Below are 23,921 nucleotides of genomic sequence, written 5' to 3'. Positions count from 1 at the left end.
GCCTGCGCTCTCGAGCCCGTGAGCCACAACTACTGAAGCCTGCGTGCCACAACTACTGAAGCCCGCGCGCCTAGAGCCCATGCTCTGCAACAAGAGAAGCCACCGCAATGAGAAGCACGCTCACCACAACGAAGAATAGCCCCCGCTCGCCGCAACTAGAGAAAGCCCATGTGCAGCAACGAAGACCAAACGCAGCCAAAAAATATAAATTAATTAAATTAAAAAAAAAAATTTAAGCATTTATTTAGCCCAGGTGGCAAATCCCAGGTGGAAGGCTGCCCCCTCTCCCAGAGTTTGAATGGTGAGGCTGGTGAAGGGGAGCTAAGACCACAGCCCCTGGGCCCTGAGAGCCCTGGCCAGTCCGGCCCAGAGCCCCAGGGAGCCCCATCTCGTGCCCTGACAATAGGGCTCTTGTCAGGCCCTTGGGTGGACAGGCCTGTTGGAGGCCCCTGCAGTCCTGCAGCATGGGGGCGTGGGCAGTGGGCAGGAAGGCCAGCTCGGCAGACCGATACTGAAGCGGGTGACCTAGGGTTGCTGCAGCCCCAGTGCCTCCCCAGCGGGCACGAGCACCCACAGATACCCACAGGCCTGCAGAGGCAGTGTGGAGAGACAGGCTCCAGAATCTTCTTCACTGAACAAGGAAGTGAGCCTGGCCAGCGGAGGCAGGTCTCACGGAGGAGAGGAGAGGATGGCCTGCAGTGCAGGTGTTGGGGGTCCGCCCCGGGGGGTGGAGGAGGGGCATGGGGTTGATGAGACAGTGCAGAGTTTGAGGGTTCAGCTTGTTGACAGGAGCTGCGCAAGGAGGAGATGGTCCAGGCCCTGCCCTGCCCCGCTCAGCTGAGCTTCCCCGGAGGGTGGACAGAGGCCTCCGGGCAGGGAGGAGAACGCCCTGGCCTGGACACCCTGGGGACCAGGGCCTGGTGGGTGTGGGTGGGTGGGCAGCCTGGGACCTCATTCTCCCACCTCTACATCCACCCATCCAGCCCCTTCCAGGTCTCGGCCCTCCCAGACCCCGCAGAGTGGCAGCACCTGCTGGGCCTCCTGGGCTGATGCTGACCCCCGGGTCCTGTATCCTGGGCGGCCTTTGCCCTGGACCTCCACACCCTCCTACTCATCCTCGGGTTCCCACCTCTGCTCAGACCCCAGGATGGTCTTGGGGAGCTGGGCCCACCCTGGGTCTGTAGTCCCCTCTGCCCCAGAGCTGCACCTCCCTTCCTGTCCCAGGGTTCCCAGCTGCTCAGCCTAGCTGAGCCCCCTCCCACCCAAAGCCCATTGCTGAGACGGGCAAGTGGCCTGGCAGGAGGGGCCACCTACGAGTGGGGCAGAGAGAGCCTCTGTGAGCCCCGTGGGAACCTAGGGGCTCCTGGGATGCAGCAGCACCTTGGGGTGGGCTGCTGGGGGGCGGAGGGGCCTGGGCTTCTCACCACTGCTCTGCCCTGACCGAGCTCCGTGGCCCCCTCTCCCTAGCTGGACGTTGGCACCGACCCCCCCCTACTCCAGAGGCTTCTCCCTTTGCCCAGAGATGGTCACTCCCGCCTCATCAACCATGGTGGCTGGAGGAGCTGGGATCCGGGCTGAGAAGGTGGCCAGGGGGCTGGTGGTTTCAGGAAGGGAACTGGGGGGGGTGTCTGTTCCTCCCAAGACGGCTGGCCCCAGGCCCCTCTAGCCCCACACCCGGGTTAGACCTGGGGCCTGGAGCTCCTCGATGGTCAGGTGCTGGTAACCCCAGCAGTGCCCCAGAGGGTCGGGGGACTAACAGGGTGACTGGACTCTGTACCCACCTGTTGACCCTGCTGCATGCCGGGCGCTGGGCACCATGTGCTGCTCTGAGCCAGGCTGGGTGTTGGGGGACAGGCCTCCAGGAGGACGGGGCGGAGCCAAGCGCAGACCCTGCTGAATCCCAGCTCTCCAGTGGGGGCCGCACTCGCCGTGTCCCTCCTCCTCTCCTTCGCTCACAGACGTTGACCCGGGGCCAGCTAGGTGCCTGGTGCCCCTTGGCGCTGCGTGACGGGGTTCTGGCCCCGAGCCAGCCACAGGGCCAGAGTAGGGTGAGAGTTCGGGTGAGCGGGACGGGGGCACATCCGCTGCTCCCCTGCCGTGCGCCTGCCCCCGAGGGGGGCGCGTGGACAGGTTCCCTCTGGGCGCCCGCCGGCCCGCCCCGCTGACGGTGCTGATCCCTGGCTCTGAGCCGCCCTTGATCCCCTGAGATCCACCGCAGGCCCTGGGAGGCCCCGGGCCACCTGCCAGAGCCTCAGCCCACCGCTCTGGGGTGGGGGATGCAGGGGGCCCTGAGGCCGGCGCACCCCCAGGACCAGCCGCCGAGGTGGGGCGAGGGCTGGCTGGCCAGGAGAGAGGCCCGGAGCCCCGCCATGCCGGCTGCCGCCACGGAAGGCCCGCCTGTGGCCCTGAGCTTGGCTGAGAAGGCCGTGTGCAAAGTGGTGTACGGCGCCCCCCGCCCCCGCCCGCTGCTGCTGCCCGTGGGCCTGGAGCTGTGGCTGTATGTGCAGAAGATGCGCAACCTGCAGAGGAAGAGGTGCGGCGGGGGATGGGTCCGAGCTGGAGGTCACCATGCAGTTGCAGGTTCTTGGGACAAGGAAGGGGGTGGGGCTTCTGACCTGGGACGCCCGGCCTGGTGCCTCCCCAGGTGGCCTCCCCACGTGCAGGCCTGGTTAGCTTTCCCAGTCTGCAGTTCCAGGAGACTGCTTCAGACACCCCAACATTGCGCCCCTGCCCCCTTGACTTCTAGGCCCCGGACCCTTCCCGAGCCAGAAACCTCCTCTGCTCTGAGCCACTGATGCCACATGTCTGGGCAGGGAGGTGGGCGGGGGGAGGCCACGCCTGTGATCAGATCTGCCAGAGCCAGCGGGGCTCCGAAAACACCTGCGTGTCAGACCGAGTCCCCGGGAGAGGGCAGCTAGCCGTGTAGGGAGCAGCTGGGCAGGGACACGCAGGCCTTAATTAAGGAACCCCGTGCGTGGCCCTGGTGGAGCGGGGCTGCCCGTGGGCTCCTGCGACGTGGCATCCGGAGGGCCCTTCCCAGCGCTCCTGGCGAGGGGGCTGCTGAGGACTGGGCATGGCGTGGGCGGGAGGCGAAAGGGTCTGGCATCCTGGTCTCGAGGCCACGTCCCTGACCCTGGCTCTCTGAGAGGCCACGGGGCTCTGCTTGAATCTGGGGGTGGGGGAGATGGCGGGGTCCTCTGGCGCGGGCCCTGCATCCTCCAGGTGGGGAGGAGCCCACTTCCCCAGGAGGAGTGGCCCCGACGCTGGGGAGTCGTGACTGGACAAGGGGCGTGGTGAAGGTGCCGACAGAAGGCACAGAGCCTGTGGGGCGCGGGGCGCTGGGCTCAGCTTCTCCAGGGGCTCAACCGGGCTCAACCAGCCTCACCCCAGCCTGTTCTTGAGGTGTAGCTATCGTTGTAAATACAAGTACCCTGTTGTCTTGGTAACGCAGGAGCAGAGTGAATGGGGCGTTGTGGTTTCTATCAAAGGGGCGTTTGGATAAAACGGTTGAGGGACTTCCCTGGTGGCGCAGTGGTTAGGAATCCGCCTGCCGATGCAGGGGACACAGGTTCGAGCCCTGGTCCGGGAAGATCCCACATACCGCGGAGCAACTAAGCCCGTGCACCACAACTACTGATCCTGCGCTCTAGAGCCCGCGAGCCACAACTACTGAAGCCCACGTGTCATAACTACTGAAGCCCGCACGCCTAGAGCCCGTGCTCTGCAGCAAGAGAAGCCACCGCAACGAGAAGCCTGTGTGCCTCAACTTGAGAAAGCCCGCACGCAGCAACGAAGACCCAATGCAGCCAAAAATAAATAAATACATAAATTTATTTTTTAAAAAAGAAAAGAAACGGTTGAGAAATACTACCCTAAACAACTTTATTTTTTAAGGGAATGCGTTGGTTCCCCCCCTCCAGTAACTCCTGATCGCTGCACGATTCTAACAACGAAGCAGGGCCAGCGCGTTGGGGTGCAGCTGGCTGTCTGGTGCGCACGTTTTATCATAAATTACTCTCTAGGTTTTCCACGAACTCTGCTGACATCCGAAAGCAGTGGGAGTAAGGGAAGGATAATGGGGGCAGCCTGTGGCGGCCCCCGCCTTTCCAGGAGCTGCTCTGCTCTTGCCCTGTGGTCTCAGTGGGGTGCGGGGTGGCAGGGGCCACTTGCCTCGATGGGGGCCCTCTCCCTGGCTTTTTCTGCACCTGCGCCCCCAGCCCCCCTCGGGCCCCAGCGCAGGACGTCGACTCAGATGCAGCCACGCCCCACCAGAAAATGGGAGGTGAGGACAGGTGACGGCCGAGTCCCCAGCATCCCCCCGCCACTCAGAGCTTGGAGGGTGGGGGCCCTGCTCCGGGATGCAGGACCCGGGAGGGGCTGGGATCGGATCCTGCCTGTGTGGCCCTGACCATCTGGCTGACCCTGTGCGCCTCCGTCATCCTCAGCGGGGATCAGGGCCTGCCCCAGGCCGCCGGAGCCACTCTGGAGGGTGGCAGGTAGCGCCTGGCCCAGGGGCGGCCCCTCGCCCCAGCGGCTGGGACTGGGGGAGGGAGGTAGTGTTTGCAGGCCGCCTCTGGGCGAGGGTCTGGCCGCAGTTGCAGATTCATGCCGGGTGCCATGGGGGTGGGGAAGGGGAGCCGTGAGGCTGTGGCACAGGTGAGCTGCACCATGTGCCAACCTGGGCATTCATCCAAAGAGAGGTTGACGCCCACGCCCCCGGGCACCGCACTGGCCCCGCGGTCCGAGTAGTGACGTGGAGGAGCGTGAGGGGCAGGCTGAGACCCCTGACCCCTCCTCTCCGCCCAGGATGGAAGCTTCGTGCCTGGAGCTGGCCCTGGAGGGTGAGCGGCTGTGCAAGGCTGGCGACTTCAAGGCGGGCGTGGCCTTCTTTGAGGCCGCTGTGCAGGTGGGCACCGAGGACCTGAAGACGCTGAGTGCCATCTACAGCCAGCTGGGCAACGCCTACTTCTACCTGAAGGAGTACGCCCGGGCGCTGGAGTACCACAAGCATGACCTGTTGCTGGCTCGGTGAGCTCGGCTGCCCCAGCTGCCCAGTGCAGAGTCGTCCTGCCCCTGGGGGCCCCCCCCAGCCCTGCTCTCATCACGAACCCGACCAACCTCCTCCTGCTGGCCCCACCCACTCAGCCCCACCTGACCCACTCCCCGCCCCCCCCCCCCATTTCCCAGTGTCTCCGTTCTCCTCGGGCCTCCAGAACTTCCCCGCTGCTGTCCCTCCCCGGAACACCCTCCCCTTGCGTGTTCCCTGCCCCCTCTTGCTCCTTCAGGCCTGCAGGAGCCCCCCCCACCCCATCAGCCCCCAGATCTCCTGGTGGGGGCGGAGCTTCCGACCACCCTGCCCTCAGGCCCTTCCCCTCCAGCTGGTGAGCGCTGGTTTCAGCGTCCAGCCAGTGTGTGGTGCCGGCAGACACGCAGCAAGTACACACTGCATGGTTAATTCCCTCTGCCAGGCCCCCAACTCTCCTGCCTCCAAGCCGGTCTTCGCAAGCCCTTCCCCCAGACTGGCCTAGCAGAGAAGTGGTCCTGAGCTGGGCCCACCCGCCGCGGGACCCCTGCCCAGCATCATCCCAGTGTCCGTGGGCTCCCGGTCCTCCCAGGCCCTTGCCGCCGTCACCAGGGCTCCCTGCTGGGTTCAGGGTCCCGCCAGTCCTTGGTCCAGCCCCTCCCTCTTTCCTGCCCTCCAGGACCATCGGTGACCGCATGGGGGAGGCCAAGGCCAGTGGGAACCTGGGCAACACACTCAAGGTGCTGGGCCGCTTTGACGAGGCCATTGTCTGCTGCCAGCGGCACCTGGACATCGCCCAGGAGCAGGGGGACAAGGTGGGTGGCGGCCCCCGACCTGTGGCCCCGTCTGGGTCTGGGATCGGGGCCGCAGGTGACACCACTCACAGCCCCATGTGCTCCTCCAGTGGGACGACGGTCCCCTTCAGAAATGAGGGCACTCTGGCTCACACCGACGCTGTGGGGCTGAGGCCCGGGCTCCCATCTTCCATGTCAGCTCCCCTCTCCCCGCCCTCCCCTCTGAAGCCACCAACACCCCCAGTCACTCCTGGGGCCAGAGGGAGATGGGGGTGGGGGCCGGCTCTGGAAGGAACCTGGCTGGAGAGGCAGCACCGTTCGAGCAGCGGTGACAGCCCTGCTCTGTGTCCTCCTGCCGTGGCCCTGTGGGATAAGCATCCCTGCGCCTGTGTGGACCAGGAAACTGCGGCGGAGAGGCGACTGACTCGCCCCAGGCCACCTTCGGAGGTGGTTGAGCAGAGCCAGAGCCCTGACCCTTGGGTGACCAGGAGGGGGGGGACAGGTCCCTCCCTCCCCGTGATCCCTACCTCAGTGTCTAGACTTGGTGCTGCCACGCCCCAGGCCCTTGCCTTCAGGGCCCAAGGAACAGCGGGGACCGCGGACCAGGCGATGGGAACACCAGCTCTGTGCGCACAGGGCCTGAGCGGCCGGCTCCTCGGGGCTGTGGCTTTGGAGACGCCCCCCCACCACCACCAACCTCAGTGTCACCCACAGGTCGGGGAGGCGAGGGCACTTTACAACATTGGCAACGTGTACCACGCCAAGGGCAAGCAGCTGTCCTGGAACGCAGCACAGGACCCTGGGCACCTGCCCCCTGCCGTCCGCGAGACGCTGCGCCGGGCCTCCGAGTTCTACGAGTGAGCAGGCGGGATTGTCCCCGCGCTCCACACACGCAGGGACCTGGGTGGGCTTCCTCCTCACCCCCACCCGCCCCTGTCCTCGGCCTGGCCGGCACAGGCTGCACCTGAAAACCAGAGTCGGGGGCGGGGGGGAGGCTGACCCGAGCCTTGGAGCTCAGACCGTGCAGAGCCGCCCTCATCTGGGGGCACGACCCGGGGAGGGGCTGTGTGCAGGCCTCCCGCTCAGCGTCTTCTAGCCTGGGCGGGTGGGTCGCTGGGAGGGACACAGCTCAGACAGACTCGGCCCCCAGGAGGAACCTGTCCCTGGTGAAGGAGCTGGGCGACCGGGCAGCCCAGGGCAGGGCCTATGGCAACCTGGGCAACACCCACTACCTGCTGGGGAGCTTCACGGAGGCCACGACCTTCCACAAGGAGGTGAGCGGGTGGCAGCGACGGGGTGGCCCCGACATAGGGTCGGAGCGAGACGGCCGGGACACCCCACCAGCCCCCTCGCTTCGTCTGGGCTTGGTGCCAGGGCTCCCGGGGCTGCCCCTCTGGGCACACGGACATCAGGCTGGCCGTGCTGGGCAGTGGGGCGGGGGCAGCACCTGCCATCTGCATCAGGTCCCGGGCTGCTCCGTGACCACCTGGGCCTCGTGTCCGTGTCCTCAGCGCCTGGCCATTGCCAAGGAATTTGGAGACAAGGCGGCAGAGAGGAGGGCCTACAGCAACCTGGGGAACGCCCACATCTTCCTGGGGCGCTTCGACGTGGCCGCCGAGTACTACAAGTAGGCGGCACCCCTCCCACCCCCACCGCCCAGCCAGGGAGCGGGTGGGCCCTAGGCGGGTGAGGGAGCCTGGACCCCGGGCCAAGGAGGCGCCCACCCCAAGCTCTGCCCTCCCAGCCTCCCCAGGGGCCATGCGGGGGGCTCTGTGCCACCCCGCAAGGGCAACCGATGGAGCCCAGAGAGACCCCCAGTGGGGTCCTGGGGCTGGAGGCCTCGGGGCCAAAGGGCTGCTTCCCCACCGCCCCCCACATAGCCCTTGGGAAGGGGCGCTGGGGGAGCGTGAGCAGTGCCCTGGCCCCTGTGGAGGGGGATCCTGGAACCTTCCTTTCTGGGGTGACCCCCGCCCCCCCAGGAAGACTCTGCAGCTGTCCCGGCAGCTCAAGGACCAGGCGGTGGAGGCGCAGGCCTGCTACAGCCTGGGCAACACGTACACGCTGCTGCAAGACTACGAGCGCGCCGCCGAGTACCACCTGCGGCACCTGCTCATCGCCCAGGAGCTGGCCGACAGGTGCGTGCGGCGGGGATGCGCGCCGCCCCGCCCACACCGGGGGGCCCCGATCGCCCCTCAGGCCCCCGGGCTGAACAGCAAGCTGATTACAGTGGCCTAGGCTCGCTGGCCTGGGTCTGAGGCCCTGCTCTGCCGCCGACCACCAAGGGACCCTGCGCGAGGCGGCCCCGCCTGGGCTCAGCCTCCTCCAGCAGTTGGCCATGCCGCCCACTGGGTGGGACTGGCTGAGACCAGTGGACGCTGGGCCAGCTGCTCGCAGTGACCCTTGGCGCAAGCTGGTTGGGGGGGGCTGTGCCCCAGTGCCCGGCCCATTGCCCCCTTGAACGCCCTCGTGCCCCCCTCTCTCCACATCTGTGTAAACGTCAGTCTCTACAGAGAGACAGACTGGCTGACCGAAGACCCCTAAACACACAGCCATGCACGCAGGTCTGCGGGCGGCAGTGGCAGCAAGAGGGTTCAGAGCCACAGGCCAGGGCCCCTCGTGGGTGGTGGAGAGGAGGGGTCTTCTAGAAAGCTGCTCTGCCGGGAGGTTTAAAGTGGCCTGCGGTTTTTGTTTTGGGTGATGATGCTTTGGAGTGAGATAGAGGCGATGGTCGTAGACGGTAAACGTACACAGGGCCGCTGAATCGTGCGCTTCACAGTGGTTAACTTTATGTTACGTTATTTATACCTCCATTTAAAAATTTATGATCAAAGGAATGAGGTCACTGCTGCTCAGGGAGCCACAGGGGTGAGAGCCTCACCGGCCACTAGGGGGCAATCAAGGCCACGCCAGGGACCCTGGACCACCCACGGAGCACCCCGCCCCCCATCCCCAGTTCGTGATGGGCCTGACCACCCGGAGGCTGGGGGCTTGGGACGGCCGGACTGGTGGGCAGGCTGGCAGGCCTGGGGTGCAGACGTGGACTCAGTTTCCCTCCCTGGCAGAGTGGGTGAGGGCCGGGCGTGTTGGAGCCTGGGGAACGCCTACGTGTCCATGGGGAGCCCAGCACAGGCCCTGACCTTCGCCAAGAAGCACCTGGAGATCTCCCAGGAGGTGAGCCGGGCCTGCACTCCCCTCAGCCCCCAACCCTGGCCTTCGCCAGCGTTGGAGCCCCCCATCCCCGGTGCTGCCCAGCCCCCTCCAGATGGGCTGGTGCCTCTGTGTGCTCTAGGCTCTTTCCTGGCTGTCCGCACCTGCTGCGAAGGGGCCCAGCCATCCCTTGACTTCTGAGACCTGATGCCTGCTTGTCTGCTGTAGCCAAGGGGTCGGGAGGGAGGCGTGGGGCCTGTTTTCCGCCCGTAGAGGGTCAGTGTCACCTCTCGGCAGCCACCACCGGCTGCTTCTGTCCCCGACGGAAGTGTGCCAGGCTGGGCCATGGGATGCCTCTGCCCAACACCCAGGGTGGAAATACCTGCCAGGGGCAGCTCAGGGGCACAAAGGCACGGCCGCCCCTGGGGGATCTTCCCCTGGGACCCCTCAACCAGACACCTTCCTGGGGAAGTGGGCCTGTCCACCCAGGACCCTCCTGCTGGGGTCAGGGCAGCCCACGGCTGGGCACTACAGGGTCGGCGCGGGTGAGCCCCGGCTCCCCGGCTCCTGGCCGGTCCCCTCCTCAGCCCCCACCCACCTCTGGGAAGCAGCCCCAGCGGCAGAGCCAGGTCACCTCCCTCCCCAGCGCTCCCCAGACCCGCCACAGACAGCCCCAAGTCCACAGGCGGGCAAGGCCCTTCGGTGTCCCGGTGGAGGTGGGGAGGAGAGCTCGGGTCAGGGGAGGTCCTGGCTTGGAAAGCCCCTCCACCAGGGCCCCCAGCGGGACCGGCCCCTGCGTCCCTCTGAGCACAGGCAGGGGCCCTGGAACTCCACGTGGTGGTCCCCCCACCCGCCTTTCCCGTGGCTTTGCTCCTGGGTAGGCACGTGGCCTCCCTGCAGCGAGGGTCCTCGCCGGGAGGCTGGCGGGCACGGGGCTGAGAAAGGTGCAGGCTGACTGCCCGCGGGAGGGCCCCACGTGGCACGGCTGGGCTGGGGTGTGAGCGGGGCTCAGGGGCACGTGAGGCTACCCCCCCCAGGACCCCTGCCAGACTTCACTTCTGGGGCGCAGTGGGCCTAGTGCCCTTGGAGACCCGGGGCCGTGACTGCCCCGTGGGAGTCCACAGGGGGCCTCGCAGCCCACTGACCTGGCCCTGCCCGGCTGCAGATCGGGGACCGCAGTGGGGAGCTCACGGCCCGCATGAACGTGGCGCAGCTGCAGCTGGCGCTGGGCCGGCTGTCCAGCCCGGCAGCCGCGGAGAAGCCAGACCTGGCCGGCTACGAGGCCCAAGGTGAGCTCCTGGGCTGGGCGTGGGGTCCCGCTCTCCCGCGGGCTCAGACCTCAGCCTGAGAGGCAGGGGCCTGAGAGGGCAGGGGGCTGGCAGGAGGGCTGCCGGGGTAGAGGGGGTACTGGCTCATGCTGGGGCCCAATGGGCTCCGCCCTCAAACAGGAGACTATTTAACAGAGCTGCCAGCTAAGGGAAGGGGTCCCGCATAAGGTGTTGAGCCCCTGTCCCTGGGGGGTGTCCGCATCTGAGCCCCATCACCAGCTCACTCCAGAGCTCACAGTGGGGTGGGCAAGGACAGGGTGCTGGGGGCAAGTGGGGATCCTGAGATTGGAAGGTGGGGGACAGCGCGGGCAGAGGGGCTTTCAGGCCGGTCCTTCGTGGCTCTGGGCCAGTGAGGCCCTGGGGTCGCCCTGAACCCCCCAGGTTTATCACCAGGGCAGGCACGAGGAGGAGGGCGTCCCTCCCTGCTCCTCCCTAGCCACCCCACTCCTCTGGGGCTGACGACCCCCCTCCAGGCTGGGGGCTGGGCCTGGGGGAGGGCTTCTTGTAGGGATGGAGTGGGAGGGGGCTGCTGGCAGGAGAGAGAGGCCAAATCAGCCAGAGGCCGAGGGAGCCGTGAGCCGGAACTAATCAGCCGAGGCCCGCGGATCAGCCACGGCTGCTGTAATGACCTCATTCACGGGCTGCTGGTCGCCCTGTACAGGTCAGTGACGCTACCCACACAAGAACAGAACGTTCGCCGCCAAGCAAATAGATCAGTAAATACGGGCGCTGGGGCAGGGGGCCGCCCTGAGCTGGCCTCCCGCGCTGCCGGTGGGTACGGGGCAGGCTCTGGGCAGGGCGTTAGCTGCCCCTCCCTCCCAGCCCACACCGTCCCCAACCCGTGGTTCTCGAGTCCTCGGAGAGTCCAGCCCCAGGCCCCTCATGGCTGTGTTCCCGGGTCGCCCACCTTCCCCAGCCTCCAAAGCCCCCAGGCCCGCCCAGGACGAGGCTGGGAAGCCATCCGACTGTGTGTCAGGTCTCCGGGGTTCTGTGCTGTAATGCTCGTGGATTTGTGACAATGGCCTGTCCTGGAAGATGGGGGCACCCGTCACCCTCGCTCAGAGGCTGAGACGGAAGGGAGGAAATGGGCTGCCGGGACCCTCAGCCACCCTTGTTTTGGGGGTGCTGTAGCCGGTGGGGATGGGATGGAGTGTGGCCCCCTTCGCTCCCCACCCCGCCCCGGCACGTGCAGGCCAGTGTCTGCCCTTCCGGCCGGGTTTTCTGAGGGTGGGCAGCTCCGCCCAGAGCCCCTGGCACGCCTGGCCCTGCGAGGCCGCCCTCTGGGAACCCCAGCGGCAGGTGGGGGCAGGGCTGAGCCCGACGTCTGGAAAGGCTCCCGCGGAGGCGCAGCCCAGCCCCGGGTTCTCCTGGTGTTTTCCTCCTTCTTTGAGCTGAGGAAAGGGGGGCGCAGGGTGGGTGTGGGAACAAGGCAGCGTCTGTCCTCCCCACGCCGGCTCTTCTGCTCTGCCCTGGGCCCAGACCCTTCCCAGCTGGGGCCCCAGGAAGCCTCCTCCCACCAGGCTGCCGGCGCCGGGCCGCCAGCAGACGCTGGGAAGAGGCCATCCTCCTGGGAGGACGGTGGCCGGGACGGCCTCCCGAGGCCCGTGGAGGCAGGTCTGGGGGCCCCGGCCCTGGGATGCAGCTGTTGGAGGTGGGCCAGCGCCCTGAGTCTAGGCGGCCCTGGAGAAGAGCCCTGCTCGGAGGAGACCCCCGGTCGGGTGAGCCCGGACGGGCAGGGCCTGTGGAGCGGGCCACGGCAGGGCTTTCTGCAGGGGCGGCATCATTCCTTCATCCGTCCGTTCACTCGTTCTTTCAGGGGCGTGGTGAGCGCGGGTGGTGGGCCGGCCCGGTTTCCAGAAAGCCGGGTGCCTGTCTCCTGGAAACTGTCCCTGGGGGGCGGGGGCGGGGGAGTTGCATATCCAGAGCCTGGCAGTGGGCGGGGGGGGGGGGCGAAGGGGGCCAGGTGAGCCCCCAGAGGGCCCTTAACCAGCCCTGGTGGAGGAGCATCTCCAGGGGAGGAGGGAGGCCCTGGGCTGGGTCAGGGAGGCAGGAGGGAGCCGGTGGGTGTGGCCGTTGTGGGCGTGGCCTTGCAGCACAGGTGTGGCCTGTGGTGGGCCGTGGGCCTGGGGGTGGCTGGCACTTCATGCAGCTGGAGGACCCAGAGCCTGGCTGGGTTCAGTCCACGTGTTACCCTCACGGCCCTCGCTGCCCCCACCCCAGCTAAGGGGTCCCAGAGTGAGTCTGGGTGGGCGGGGCACCTCCCTGACACTGCTGCCTGGGTCAGGGTCAGTCCTCCCAGGGTACCTGCTGTGCCCACCCTGCCCACCCCAGGAGGGCACCGGGCGGGGGCTCATGCTGGATGGAGGTCCCGCTGCACCCCCTTGACATGGCAGCACGAGCACGGTCAGCGCATAAGATGGGGGAGTCGGCGCTGAGCCCCACGGGGCTGCCTGCTTGTCCCCTCTGGTGGACGTCCCCCTGCCTGCCTACAGGGTGTGGGCTGCCCTGCCCCCCCCACCTGTGCTGCTCCTCAGTCCCTTCCCCCTCTGTGCCCTGCTCAGGGCGTCCTGGGCCCAGAGCAGCAGGAGTCCCTGGACACCACGTCCAGCCACCTTGGGAGGTTGGGATGTTCGTGGAGTGATGTCTGAGCGGCTGCTTAGGCTGCGGGCTCTGGCCCTGGCTCCGCATGTCCTGGTTGGCAGACCAAGTGGCGACCTAGCTGTGCCTCAGTGTCCCCATCTGGGAAGCAGGCCCACTGGTCATCCTGGGAAGAGCACCTGGCAGGGACAGGGGCACAGCTCATGTCCCCAGGAGGGCTAAAGATGCAGACACATCATTGGCCATCTGTGCATTCAGCAAGTGGCCTGCAGCCCACCCATGTGCCAGGCACCTGTGATGGACAGATCAAGGCTGTGGGGCCACAGGGGCCCTCATCTGTCCTTAGATCTGACTCTTCTCCAGCCACTCTCAGCTGGACCCTCTTGGGCTCTCCAGGTGAGCCTGACTTGCTGTAACGCCTGCCCCGTGCAGGCATGCCTACGGCCCCGACTCCCCCTGTCCTGACCCTGGCTCTACCCCTCTGGGCTCTGTGGCCTTGGCCAGGTGGTCACCCTCTCTTGAGCCCCTGTGTCCAAAGTCCTGGGAGGGTGGCCAGGACCTCTTACGCTGGCGACGGCCCGGAAGGGACAGTGCATGAAACTGCCCATGGGGCCTTACACGGTAGGCACTCAGTAAACACTAGCTACTCATTCCACCATCCTTAAAGCACCTACTGTATACTAAGCCCTGTCCAAGCTCTAGGGCCACAGCAGTGATAAATGATAAATGCGCGGAAAGAGAATCACATGTTACAGGTGCTTTGGGGGCTGGTTAGGAAAGTTGGGTGGGGCAGGGTGTAGCCATAAATACGGCAGCGGGTGGCAGCTCGAGCCCCGTAACGAAACCCCACAGACTGGGCGGCTTGAACCATGGACATTTGTTTCTCACAGTTCTGGGGGCTGGATGTTCAAGAGCGGGGTGCCAGCGTGGCGGGGTTCTGTGAGGGCCTCTTGGTTTACAGATGGGGTGGGTGGGGTGTGGGGGGAAGAGAGCAAAGGAGCTCTCTGGTCTCCTCATGTGGGTACTGGTCCCATTGTGAGGGCCCCATCCTCACGACCTCAGCCAACCCTAATCATATCCCCAGGCCCCACCTGCTGTGCCATCACATTGGAGTTTGGGACTTGGACATATGAAATCTGGGAGGATGCAGAATATTCAATCTATAAGCGACATTTGAGTGAAGACTTGAAGGAGTGGAGGGAGAGAGCCCTGAGCCTGAGAAGGAACCGCAGTCCTGGTGGAGGGAACAGCCGTGCAAGGGCCCTGAGGCAGGAGGGATCCCGCCAGGGAGGAGCTGTGGGCCCTTGTGTAAGCCCCACCCTCACAGCAGTGGGGCCTTTGCAGGTCCAGCATCAGAGGAAGATCTAACCCAGATCCTTGGTGCATCTCTCTGGCCCCTGCATGGAGAAGGGACCACAGGGCAAGGCTGGGCAGGGAGGCAGCGGGGCTCGGGGGCTCGGATTCTGGGTCGGCTCTGAAGGTGGAGCCGCCAGGAGTAGGGAGTGGACGTGAGGAGGGAGTCGGGGGCACCAGGCCGGGCAGCTGGAAACCAGTGGGTTGGGACAGAGTGTGTCGAGACGCCTGGTGGGGACAGAGGATGACGAGGGTGCCACACAGGCCAGGCGTGGTGCGCCGTCCTCGGGAAGTTTCCAGGCCTGACTCTCGGGTGGGCGGGGCAGGAAGCCAGTGGTGCCTGAATGCCCCCAGTCAGGGCGGGCTCAGCCCAGGGGCCGTTGGAAGCGCTGGGTTCGGAATGCGCTCGCGCTCTCCAGACAGAGGACGCATTTAGCCAGGCCCGGAGGGCCTTCCACCCGCTGTCCACATGGGCCGTGAGGGACCCGCCCTGGAGCCGGGCGCGGGCTGCATCTCAGAGGGACCTTTCATGGTGGAGGGGCAGGAGGAGCTGTGCGGGGCCGGGGCCCAGCGGACAGGGTCGGGCAGCGAGTGGGGCCCCCCGCTGGGGCGGCAGGAGCCGGAGCAGGGCTGTTGCAGGCCGGGGGCGGGGTGGGGTAAGGGCCGCCAGGCGAGGGGTCCCCAGTCCTTTGGTTCGGGGCCAGTTCCTTCGTTTCCTCCTCAGAGCTGCCTTCCTCGTGCCGCTGGGGGTGGGCGGGGGGACCCCACCCCCTCTGCTCCTCTGCTTCACCCGTGGGTGGGCTGTGTGCCCCGAGGCTGCGCCCCTCTGGCTTGGGGCCTGGCAGAAGCCTGCCAGCCAGGGGCTGTTTTCTTGGGGGGCGGGGCAACGGCAGGCCCGCGCGACCACCACAGCCAAACGGTGGGACAGGGGGCCGTCAGCTGGCCTAGTCCTGGGGGAACGCTTCCAGGAGCTGCCCGGCTGCCACCTGGTCGGGCCGCTGTGGCCACTCCTTCCCCAGCTCCCGGGACAGCGACCGCCGACGCCCCTCCGAGGATCACTGCGTCCCCACCTCGGGCTGGCACGTTTCTCGGCCTTAGGAGGGCAGGGGGACGGGGTGTGGCTTCCTCAGGGCCTGGAGGCCAGGACAGGGAGAAGGGCACGGCTGCCCACGCCAGCCGCTCCAGGCCACCTGCCCAGTTAGTTTTTGTGAAGCTCTGGATGTTTGGTTTGGGCCGGTCTGAACGCCTGACCGCCAGAGCCGGCTCCCTTCTGGGGACCGTGTCCCAGACAGTGGGTGTGGGCCCAGAACCCAGGCCAGGCTTGGGGTCGGGGGCCGGGTGGAGGGCTCCCCGCCCACCCCTCGAGGCCGCTCGCTGTGGCGTGTGCACCTGACCGCAGCGCGGGGCTGGACAGGGCGGGATCTGGGTCCAGCTCCCCATGCCGCACCGCGGGCGTCCACAGAGCAGCTTAGCTTCACGGGCGGAGCCGTGGGCGGCGGGCGCTGGCGGTGGAGACGGAGAGCGAACCTTTGCATCCAGGGCTGCCGCTCGCTGGGCGCCCGAGACGCGCCAGGGGCCGTGAGATGCTTTCCAGCCCCCCTGCGCTGCGGGCAGTGTGTCGGGGGCGGGGGGGGCGTGGAGGGGGCTGAGCTCCGCAGGGTGGGTGACCGGTCCAAGGCCAGTGGTGCCGAGACGCGACCCCCAGGGTGTCCACTGGCGCCGGAGGCCTCGGTCACTTTGCCCACTGCGCTTCCTGGCTTTGCCAGGCCCAGCCCTCAGAGGAGAGCTCACTCAGCCCGCCCCCCCGGAGGACCTGGGCTGCCCCGGTGCGGGCACAGGGTGTGGGGAGCAGCTGAGCCAAGGCTGAGGCCCGTGGCTGTGTAGACGCAGGAGGAGTATCCAAGGAGAGGGAACAGTGGAAGCAAAGGCGAGCGGGGAAGAGCCGGGCCCAGGACTCGGGAACTGGAGCTAACGGGGGCAGGGCACGGAAGCCAGACCCCACCTGGCCCCTGTGCGGCCAGCCCCACCTGGCCGCCTGCGTGCTTGTCCAGTCGGGGGTGCGGCGGTCGTGCAGTCGCCGCGTTGGCCCCCACGTGGGCCGGGAGGTGGGAAGCTCGTGATCCTCGAGGCCCGGGGTCGGCGCCGGCTGACTGGGCCTGCTGCCTTGCAGGGGCCAGGCCCAAGAGGACACAGAGGCTGAGCGCGGAAACCTGGGACCTGCTGCGGCTCCCCCTGGAGCGGGTGAGTGGGGCTCGGGGCGGGCGGCCGGGGGCACGTGGGGGCAGGTGGCGGCCAACGACAGCCGCCTACAATTAGAAGCAGAGCGTGGGCAGCGGGATAATGAGGCTGGCGCGGTGTTTGCTGAGCTGCCAGCACCCGCCGGGGTTCCCGTCTGCGTCACGTCCCTGCCAGGGGCGACAGATGTGCCCCGTGCGGCCCAGGACCCTGGACGGGCCACCTGCCCAGAGAGGGCCCCAGGAGACCCCGCAGCACCGGCGGCTGCTCCCTTCCCGCTCACCATGGTCCCGCCACCCGGGCCCCCGGGTCCTTACGTGTTGCAGACCCCCAGTGTCCTGGCCGGTCCCCATTCCTGTCTGCTCCCTACTCACTCGGACTCTGCTCCAGGGGAAGCAGAGCTGTTGTGGGTGGAGCAGCGGGGGCCTGACAAACCCCAGACAGATTTGGGGGCCCCGGGGCCGCTCTGTACCTGCCAGGGTGGGTGCTGTGTGGCCCAGGAGCAGTGGCCTGACCTCTCGGAGCCTCCAGCCCCTCCAGTGTACACTGGGTTCAGTTGTGGACAGCCACGGGGACCCACTGGGGGGACAAGGCTCAGGGCCGCCCACGGTCACCCATCGCTTATTGTGGGCAGGTGGATGCGTGGGGTGGTCAGAGCCCCTCCAGGCCCCGCCCCGCCTCCCCCTGCCCCCGGGCTGCCGGCAGCTCCCTGTCTTCCTCGGGCCCCTGAGCACCTCCGTGTGGGCCAGTGAAACGGGGCTGACTGCATCTGCTCAGCCCCTCTTGGGGTCCTGGGATGGGGAGCGTTGGCGGCCCGGCCCCCTCCCACGCCCGGCCTTCCTCCCCCTCCCCAGGAGCAGAATGGAGACAGCCACCCCGCGGGGGACTGGCGGGGGCCGGGCAGGGACCTGCTCCCCCTCCCCGTGAGGAGCAGGAAGTACCAGGAAGGGCCGGACGCTGCTGAGAGGAGGCCCCGGGAGGGTGGCCACTCCCCACTGGACAGCGCGGACGTCCGGGTGCAGGTGCCTCGTACGGTAGGTGACTTCTCCCCGGGGGCCCACGGGGAGCCGCGAGGGGCTCCACTGCCCATCCTGCACAGCCCACCTGGAGGCCGGGCCGGGCCTCTCTAGGGAGCTGAGGTCATGGCCCTGTGCTGTCCCCTGGGACCTGGTGGGCACAGGGCCTGCTGAAAGCCCGGGGCACCCCGGGCAGGGACAGGGTTTACTCATCAGCCGGACGGGAGGCCTCGTGCTGATGGTGGTGGGGCAACAGGCAGCCCAGGAAGGGTCTGCAGGACAGCTTGGGGGGTGCGGCTCAGGTCCTCGGGCCCAGCCAGCAGCCTCGTCCTGGGGACACAGTGTACAGAGGTAGACAGACAGACAGGGTCTGGTGGACAGATGGGTGGGGATGGACGGCTGAGGGGTGGGTGGACCAGTGATCGAGTAGACGGACGGGGGTGCTGGAGGGACGGACCTGGTCTCTTGCTGCCTGGCAGGTGTCCCACTGTGCCCAGGAGCCTGGCTGGCTTCTCCAGGCTCTCAGGAGCGGGTCAGGTACGGGGGGCACAGAGGGGCACATGCCCGGCCACGCCCAGGTTCAGAGGTCAGCCTGGAGCCCCCCATGCACAGAACACCTGCGTCCAAACCTCCTAGAGTTCGTCTAAAAATAGTTCCCTCCAAGGGTTTAATCAGCACCTTCCCCACCTCTGAGGGGCGTGGGTGCCGTGCTGGGTATTCTTAGCCCCAGATGGCTGCTTTGCACCCGTCTTCCTGTGAGCCTGGGGCAGCCTCCGCTGACCCCATTTGACCCCAGCCCCACTGGATGGGCCAGAGGATGGCCAGAGTCTGTGTCTGGGGAGTGGGGTGAGCGGGGGAGGGCACAGGGGCCTGGGGAAGGGGACGGGGTCCCTGCTTGGGGCAGGAGGCCCCATCAGGCCCCTCCCCGACCCCGAGCCCAGGCAGTGCAAGGGCCCAGGCAGTGCAAGGGTGTTGCCACCAGCACAGCGGGGGCTGCGGGATCTGAGGAGGGTGGCTGGGTGTGGTCTGAGGGTCCGATAACTTGTCCTGGGGCCGGGCATGGGGAGCAGGGCTGGGCCGGCCCCAAAGGTCAGGGGGAGTCTTGGAGTCGGCCCAGCCAGAGAGGGCCTGGGCAGGGAAGGACCCCTGCCAGGGCACTGGGGAGCCACAGCGGGCTCTGGAGTAGGAAGGGCCTGCCCAGGGCCGAGCAGAGGCCTGGCCTGTGCTCATGGCCCCCACCGCCCAGCTTCACCCAGGACCATACTTACCAGGTGACGGCGGTGTCCGTACCCACACCCCGTTGTTTATGCTGTGAAATGGGGACTGAGCGAGGGGGGCAGCGCCTGCACCCCAGCTGCCTAGGCCCCCCACCCCACCCTGCCCCGCAGCAGGGAGCGCGCAAAGAGAGACTTGTCTCTCTGATTCTCTCGCATCCCCAAGCCACACCAGCCTCCCCGCACGAGGGCTGTTTTGGAAGCCTTCCCAAAGAGGCAACCGAGGCAAAGCCGTACATCCCCCCCTCCCATCTGGGGGCCTCAGAGCCTTGGGCCCCAGAGGCAGGGCCCGGGGAGGTGAGCCAGGCCCCCCAGACGCACTGCGGCTGCCACGGGCAGAGACCAGCACTGCGAGATCGCTTGCCTGTCCCATCTGTTAATTCTGGCCCAGCCGTGTCCCTGTAACTGCAGTTCCAGGACCTCTTCTACCAAATAGATGGCAGTCAAGGCTCAGGCTTGTCACGTGTGCCTTGTTTATAGCAGCCCTAAGGGGGAAACCGAGGCTCAGGGTATGAAAGAAATGGCTCGAGGGCGTCCAGCTAGGAATGGTAGGGCTGGGGTTCCTAGGCCAGGGTCAGCTCCTGGCACCCACAGGTTGGCCCCCGTAGAGAGCACGTCAAGGTTTCCGGCCATGGTGGTGTCTTGGTGTCTTTGGAGAAAGTTCCTGCGATAGGGTTCTGAGCCTGGCCCCAGCTGGAGGCCTGGACCCCGATGGTGGGCTGAGCCCACGTGCCCACCCGGGCACCTGACAGGAGGCGGCCTCAGAGGGCCAGTCGCAGGTTGCTGGTGGTGGCCCTCTGTCCCCAGGGCTGTAATGGAAGGGGCCGGCAGCTCTGAACCCACTGTAGAAGGAGCAGGACAGAGGGGGCCCTAAGAGGGGCCTCTGGTGTCCTTGTCCTGTCCTCACCTCTCTTGCCGGGACTACTCAGATGCCTCGGGTGGTCGGCTCCTGCTGGCTCCAGGGCCGGGCTGACACTGACTCCGCGACCTGCCAGAGCAGGAAAGGGACACCCAGGCGGCAGCAGGAGGCCAGGGAGGCACTGCGGCCAAGGGGCTTTGGTCTGGGGCCAGGCAGAAGCCAAGGGGGCCACTGTGTGGTGATGTGGCTCTGCAGGGGGTAAGGGTGTCAGGCCACGCGGCCATCGAGGCCCAGAATGGGAAAGGACACCTATCCGTCTGGCTCCTCTCCGGGCTGGGCAGGAGGCCGGGGCTGCTGTCAGAGAGAAAGTGCTCCCCAGACAGGTTTCATCCCCTCGCCTTGCTGCTGGGACTGCCCGCAGGCTCCTGTGCTCAGGGAAATCCATCTCCGAGTGTTTACGGAGAGTGTGTGTGTGTGTGTGTGTGTGTGTGTGTGTGTGTGAGTGTGCAGTGCGGGTGGGCGGGGACGGGGAGTGGCGCTCGCCCTGGGTCCTATTTAAGCATCAAGCTAACAGGGCCTGTGGGTCTCTGCGGTGAGGCAGCACCGGGCACTGCAGGCAGGGCAGTGGCACAGGGGCCTTGGCGTCCTGCCTGGGCTCCACGTGGCCCAGCACCCAAATCCACCTGGCTGCCGGCGGGCAGGGCTGCGGATCCGCGTGAGTGGGGGTCCCTAACACGGCCAGAGGCTCACGGCCTGTCGGAGCTGGACTCGGGCGGCAGGGCGCTCCTCCTGGGGGGCCGGGGCGGGTGGACGGTCAGCCGGCGGGCAAGCAGTCAGCTCCCCGGCAGCCTTGCCCGGGCCAGTTCAGTGGGGGTGAGTCCCGTGTGCTGATCCGTACTCACCTGCCTTCGCACGTCCCCATCCTGGGCGGCTCGGGAGCCAGGGCAGCCGCAGCCCCGAGGAGCTGGCCAGGCCGGCTGGAGGGGACAGCCGGGCCTGGCGGATGGAGAGTTTGCACAACCAGGGCTGGCTCCTTCTTCCCGGGGAGAAGATGGGCTGAAACCCCTGCGGTGGGGCTGGAGTGAGCCTCAAGGAGTTCTGACCTCCGGGCGGAGGGAGCCCGAGTCAGGCAGAGGAGAGGGGAGGGAACATGGGGTGGCCTCCAGGTCCCCTGAACGTGTCCTACTGGGATGCGGGCCGCTGTCCTGAGCGAGGGGCGTGGGCCTCCCCCTGTGCCTGTGGTCCCAGGCCAGCAGTGCCCTGCATGAGGGGGCGCCCGCCCTTCACAGGTGGCCCTGGGCTCGGGGAGGGTGAGAGCTGCCAGGCCCCGGGCCAGTCCCAGGTCTCAGGCTGGGATGGCTCTGGCGCAGCGCCTCGGGAGCCTGTCTGGACGACCGTGGCAGGGCCCTCAGCCCAGCCCTGGCCGCAGTGGTGATGGCGCCATGAGAGGCCTACAGCAAATCCCCTTCTCCCTCAGGTGCCTCTCTTGAGCCCGAGTTGCAGCCCAGGGGAGGCTGGAGGGGTGTTGGGGACACATGTGTCCAGTGGAGTGGGACCCCCGGGTCACACCTTTCCTGGGAGGGGCCTGGCTCCATTCACCTGGCCCATGGTTCACCTGGGAGAGCCCAGCTGGGGCCAGATGCTGGGCTGGGGGCGGGAGCAACGGCTGCCCCTGCAGTGGGGACGGTGCTGCGCTCACCCCACACCGGGCGGAGCCGGGGGCCCCCCAGCCTGCGAGCAGAGCCCACGAGCGCCTGGGGGAGGCACCTGTACGTAGACCCCGCCGGTTCATGGGTTGACGCTGGTCCCCAGCCACTCTCTGCCGGGCTTGCAGGTCCCCAGGAGGCCCCGACTAGGTGCAGCCCCCTGGCCAAGGCCCCTGTGGGCCCCTCAGCACCGGCTCTGCCTTCCCTGCAGGTTTCCTGGGCACCACAGGAGAGCAGAGCCCTCAGGGGTGGATTTTGAACCCCCGGCTCCGGCCTTGGCTCTGGGCCTGCCCTGGACAGGCAGGGGGTGGGGAGGTGCGACCCAAGAGCCTGAGCCCGGTGGGGTCTCCTCCGAGCTGCCACCTGCCAGCACAGGTCGGTGGGACCACCCGCTCGGCTGCCCCTCCCTGCCCACGTCGGCCAGCGGGTCCTCCCGGCCTTCGGACGCCTCGCTGCCCCACGGCCTGAGCCCAGCTCTAAGCCCTCACTGTGCCCTGGGAGCCCAGGCTGGGCCAGCTTCCTGCGCCCCAGTCTCCTCTGTGGAACGGGTTGGTGATCGGTTGTCGGGAGCTCTGGGGGTCACGCATTTCAGGCAGGGCTCTGAGCAACAAGGCGGCCGCCAGCCAGCCAGCCAAGAGATGGACAGGCCAGGGCTGGGCAGGGGGCACCAGCTTCCGAGGGGGAAGGGGGTGGGGTGCCAATTAGCACCCAAAGTGTCCTCTGGAAGCCACTCCATCCAGCCGTCAGCCCGCAGGGCCCTGGACCAGGCTTGCTGAGGCTGGCGCTGGGGGTGGTCCTGCTCTGGTCCTGCCCTTTGGGCAGCCCCTGAGAGACCATGCCCTCCATGGAGGTGTGAACTGAGGCCGGTGGCAGTGGGCTTGCCCAAGGCCACCCTGCCAGTTGGGACTCAGCCTGACCCAGTGACCTGGTCTCACCCTATCCCACCCACTGCCTCAGAACTGCGGCCCCTCCCCCCATCCTGGCCCAGCCGTGGGACTTGCCCGGGTCAGCTGGCTTACCCCAAGGTCAGCCCTCCCCGTTGCCCAGGCTGCACACTTAATGTAACTTTTTAAAAAAAATTTAATTTTATTTTTTTGGCTGCATTGGGTCTTCGTTGCTGCACGTGGGCTTCTCTCTAGTTGCGGCAAGCGGGCTTCTCATTGCGGTGGCTTCTCTTGTTGTGGAGCACGGGCTCTAGGCACGTGGGCTTCAGTAGTTGTGGCACGCGGGCTCAGCAGCTGTGGCTCGCGGGCTCTAGAGTGCAGGCTCAGTAGTTGTGGTGCACGGGCTTAGTCGCTCCGTGGCATGTGGGTTCTTCCCGGACCAGGGCTTGAACCCGTGTCCCCTGCACTGGCAGGCGGATTCTCAACCACTGTGCCACCAGGGAAGCCCCCAGGCTGCACACTTATGCTCACTGAGGGCAGCTTCCAGAGCCCCTCTGGTCCAACCACCAACCCAGGGCGCCCAGCCTGGCGTCCTGGCTCTCCCCAGCCACCCAGAGCAGACCCTGGCCCACCACACTCCCACCTCGGCCAGTACGCGGAGGGAGGGGCTGGGGGATGAGAGCACTGTCTCTGTAGCCTGGCCCCCACACATCTGCTTTCCTCCGGGGACCTTATAAAACTGTCCAAACCCCACAAGGGGTGGGACTGGGAACACAGAAGCCCTCACCTCCCCAGTTCGGGCTCCTTGCCTTGGGTGGTATGACCTGACATTGCTGGCACCTCTGGGTCCACCATCACCGCTGCCAGGGCCCTGGCACCGGCCACTTCCAGTGTGCATAACGAGCTGCCAAGGGCCTAGTCAGTCACTCACTCCTTTATTTGTTGAGCAGACACTGGTGAGCGCTGTGCTGGGTGCTGGGGCTCCAGAGCTGCACAGGCACGGGTGGCACTCGCTGCAGGGGGCTGACACAAGTGCCCAGTAGGGGCCCCCGGGGGACACCAGGGAGGAGAGAAGGGAGGGCGGTGGTGGTGCTGGGAGCCGGAGGGGCGGGTGGGGGAGGAGGGTCCTGACCTCGGCCCAGGCCGAGCAGCCACTCAGCTGTGTCCGGGGGGTCTGTGAGGGGCTGGTGACCACAGCAGGGCCACCTGTGGCTGGCCCAGAGCCAGCACTGACTGCCCGTCCCGCCCCCCAGAGCATCCCCCGGGCCCCATCCTCCGACGAGGAGTGCTTCTTTGACCTGCTGAGCAAGTTCCAGAGCAGCCGCATGGATGACCAGCGCTGTCCCCTGGAGGAGGGTCAGCCCGCGGCTGCTGAAGCCACGGCCGCCCCCACCCTGGAGGAGAGGATTGGTGAGCCTGCGGGGGCCGGGGCCGGTCCCCTCCCTCCGCTGCAGTGTTCCGAGGGCGGGGCGGACCAGCTGCGAAGTGCCCCCTGTCACCGTGAGCCCCATGTCCCCGCCTTGCCCAAAGCTGCATCCCGGGAAACGTGTAATCATCCCACCCTCCGGAACACACCGTGTCAGGGCGCAGCGGTCCCGGAGCGGGTGTGGGAAGCCAGGCTCTCTCCTCCGTCACCCCCTGAAGGCCCTCAAGGCGGGCGTCGGGCCCACGGCAGGAGCGGCTGAGAGCAGCTGGGGTCTGGGG

General features: G+C 67.2%; 1 protein-coding gene across 3 annotated transcripts in view; it reads left to right on the top strand.

Annotated features, from left to right (window-relative positions):
- GPSM1 (G protein signaling modulator 1) overlaps positions 1-23,921 on the top strand; it is a 30,724-nt gene that overhangs the window by 3,764 nt on the left and 3,039 nt on the right. For 2 of the 3 annotated variants that reach the window (XM_082469353.1, XM_082469354.1), the window contains 11 exons: positions 4,807-5,028; positions 5,703-5,838; positions 6,532-6,674; positions 6,968-7,091; positions 7,329-7,444; positions 7,797-7,952; positions 8,880-8,988; positions 10,130-10,253; positions 16,414-16,484; positions 17,333-17,512; positions 23,471-23,627. In XM_082469353.1, coding sequence (XP_082325479.1) covers positions 4,807-5,028; positions 5,703-5,838; positions 6,532-6,674; positions 6,968-7,091; positions 7,329-7,444; positions 7,797-7,952; positions 8,880-8,988; positions 10,130-10,253; positions 16,414-16,484; positions 17,333-17,512; positions 23,471-23,627 — 1,538 coding nt within the window. Of the gene's footprint in view, positions 1-2,354; positions 2,534-4,806; positions 5,029-5,702; positions 5,839-6,531; positions 6,675-6,967; positions 7,092-7,328; positions 7,445-7,796; positions 7,953-8,879; positions 8,989-10,129; positions 10,254-16,413; positions 16,485-17,332; positions 17,513-23,470; positions 23,628-23,921 lie in introns of those variants that run through there. The other variant, XM_082469355.1, reaches the window with a different exon arrangement.

This window comes from Balaenoptera physalus (genome assembly GCF_965194825.1).
Source record: "Balaenoptera physalus genome assembly, chromosome: 7".
Classification (NCBI taxonomy): Eukaryota; Metazoa; Chordata; class Mammalia; order Artiodactyla; family Balaenopteridae; genus Balaenoptera; species Balaenoptera physalus.
This window is presented reverse-complemented; position numbering and strand designations above follow the sequence as displayed.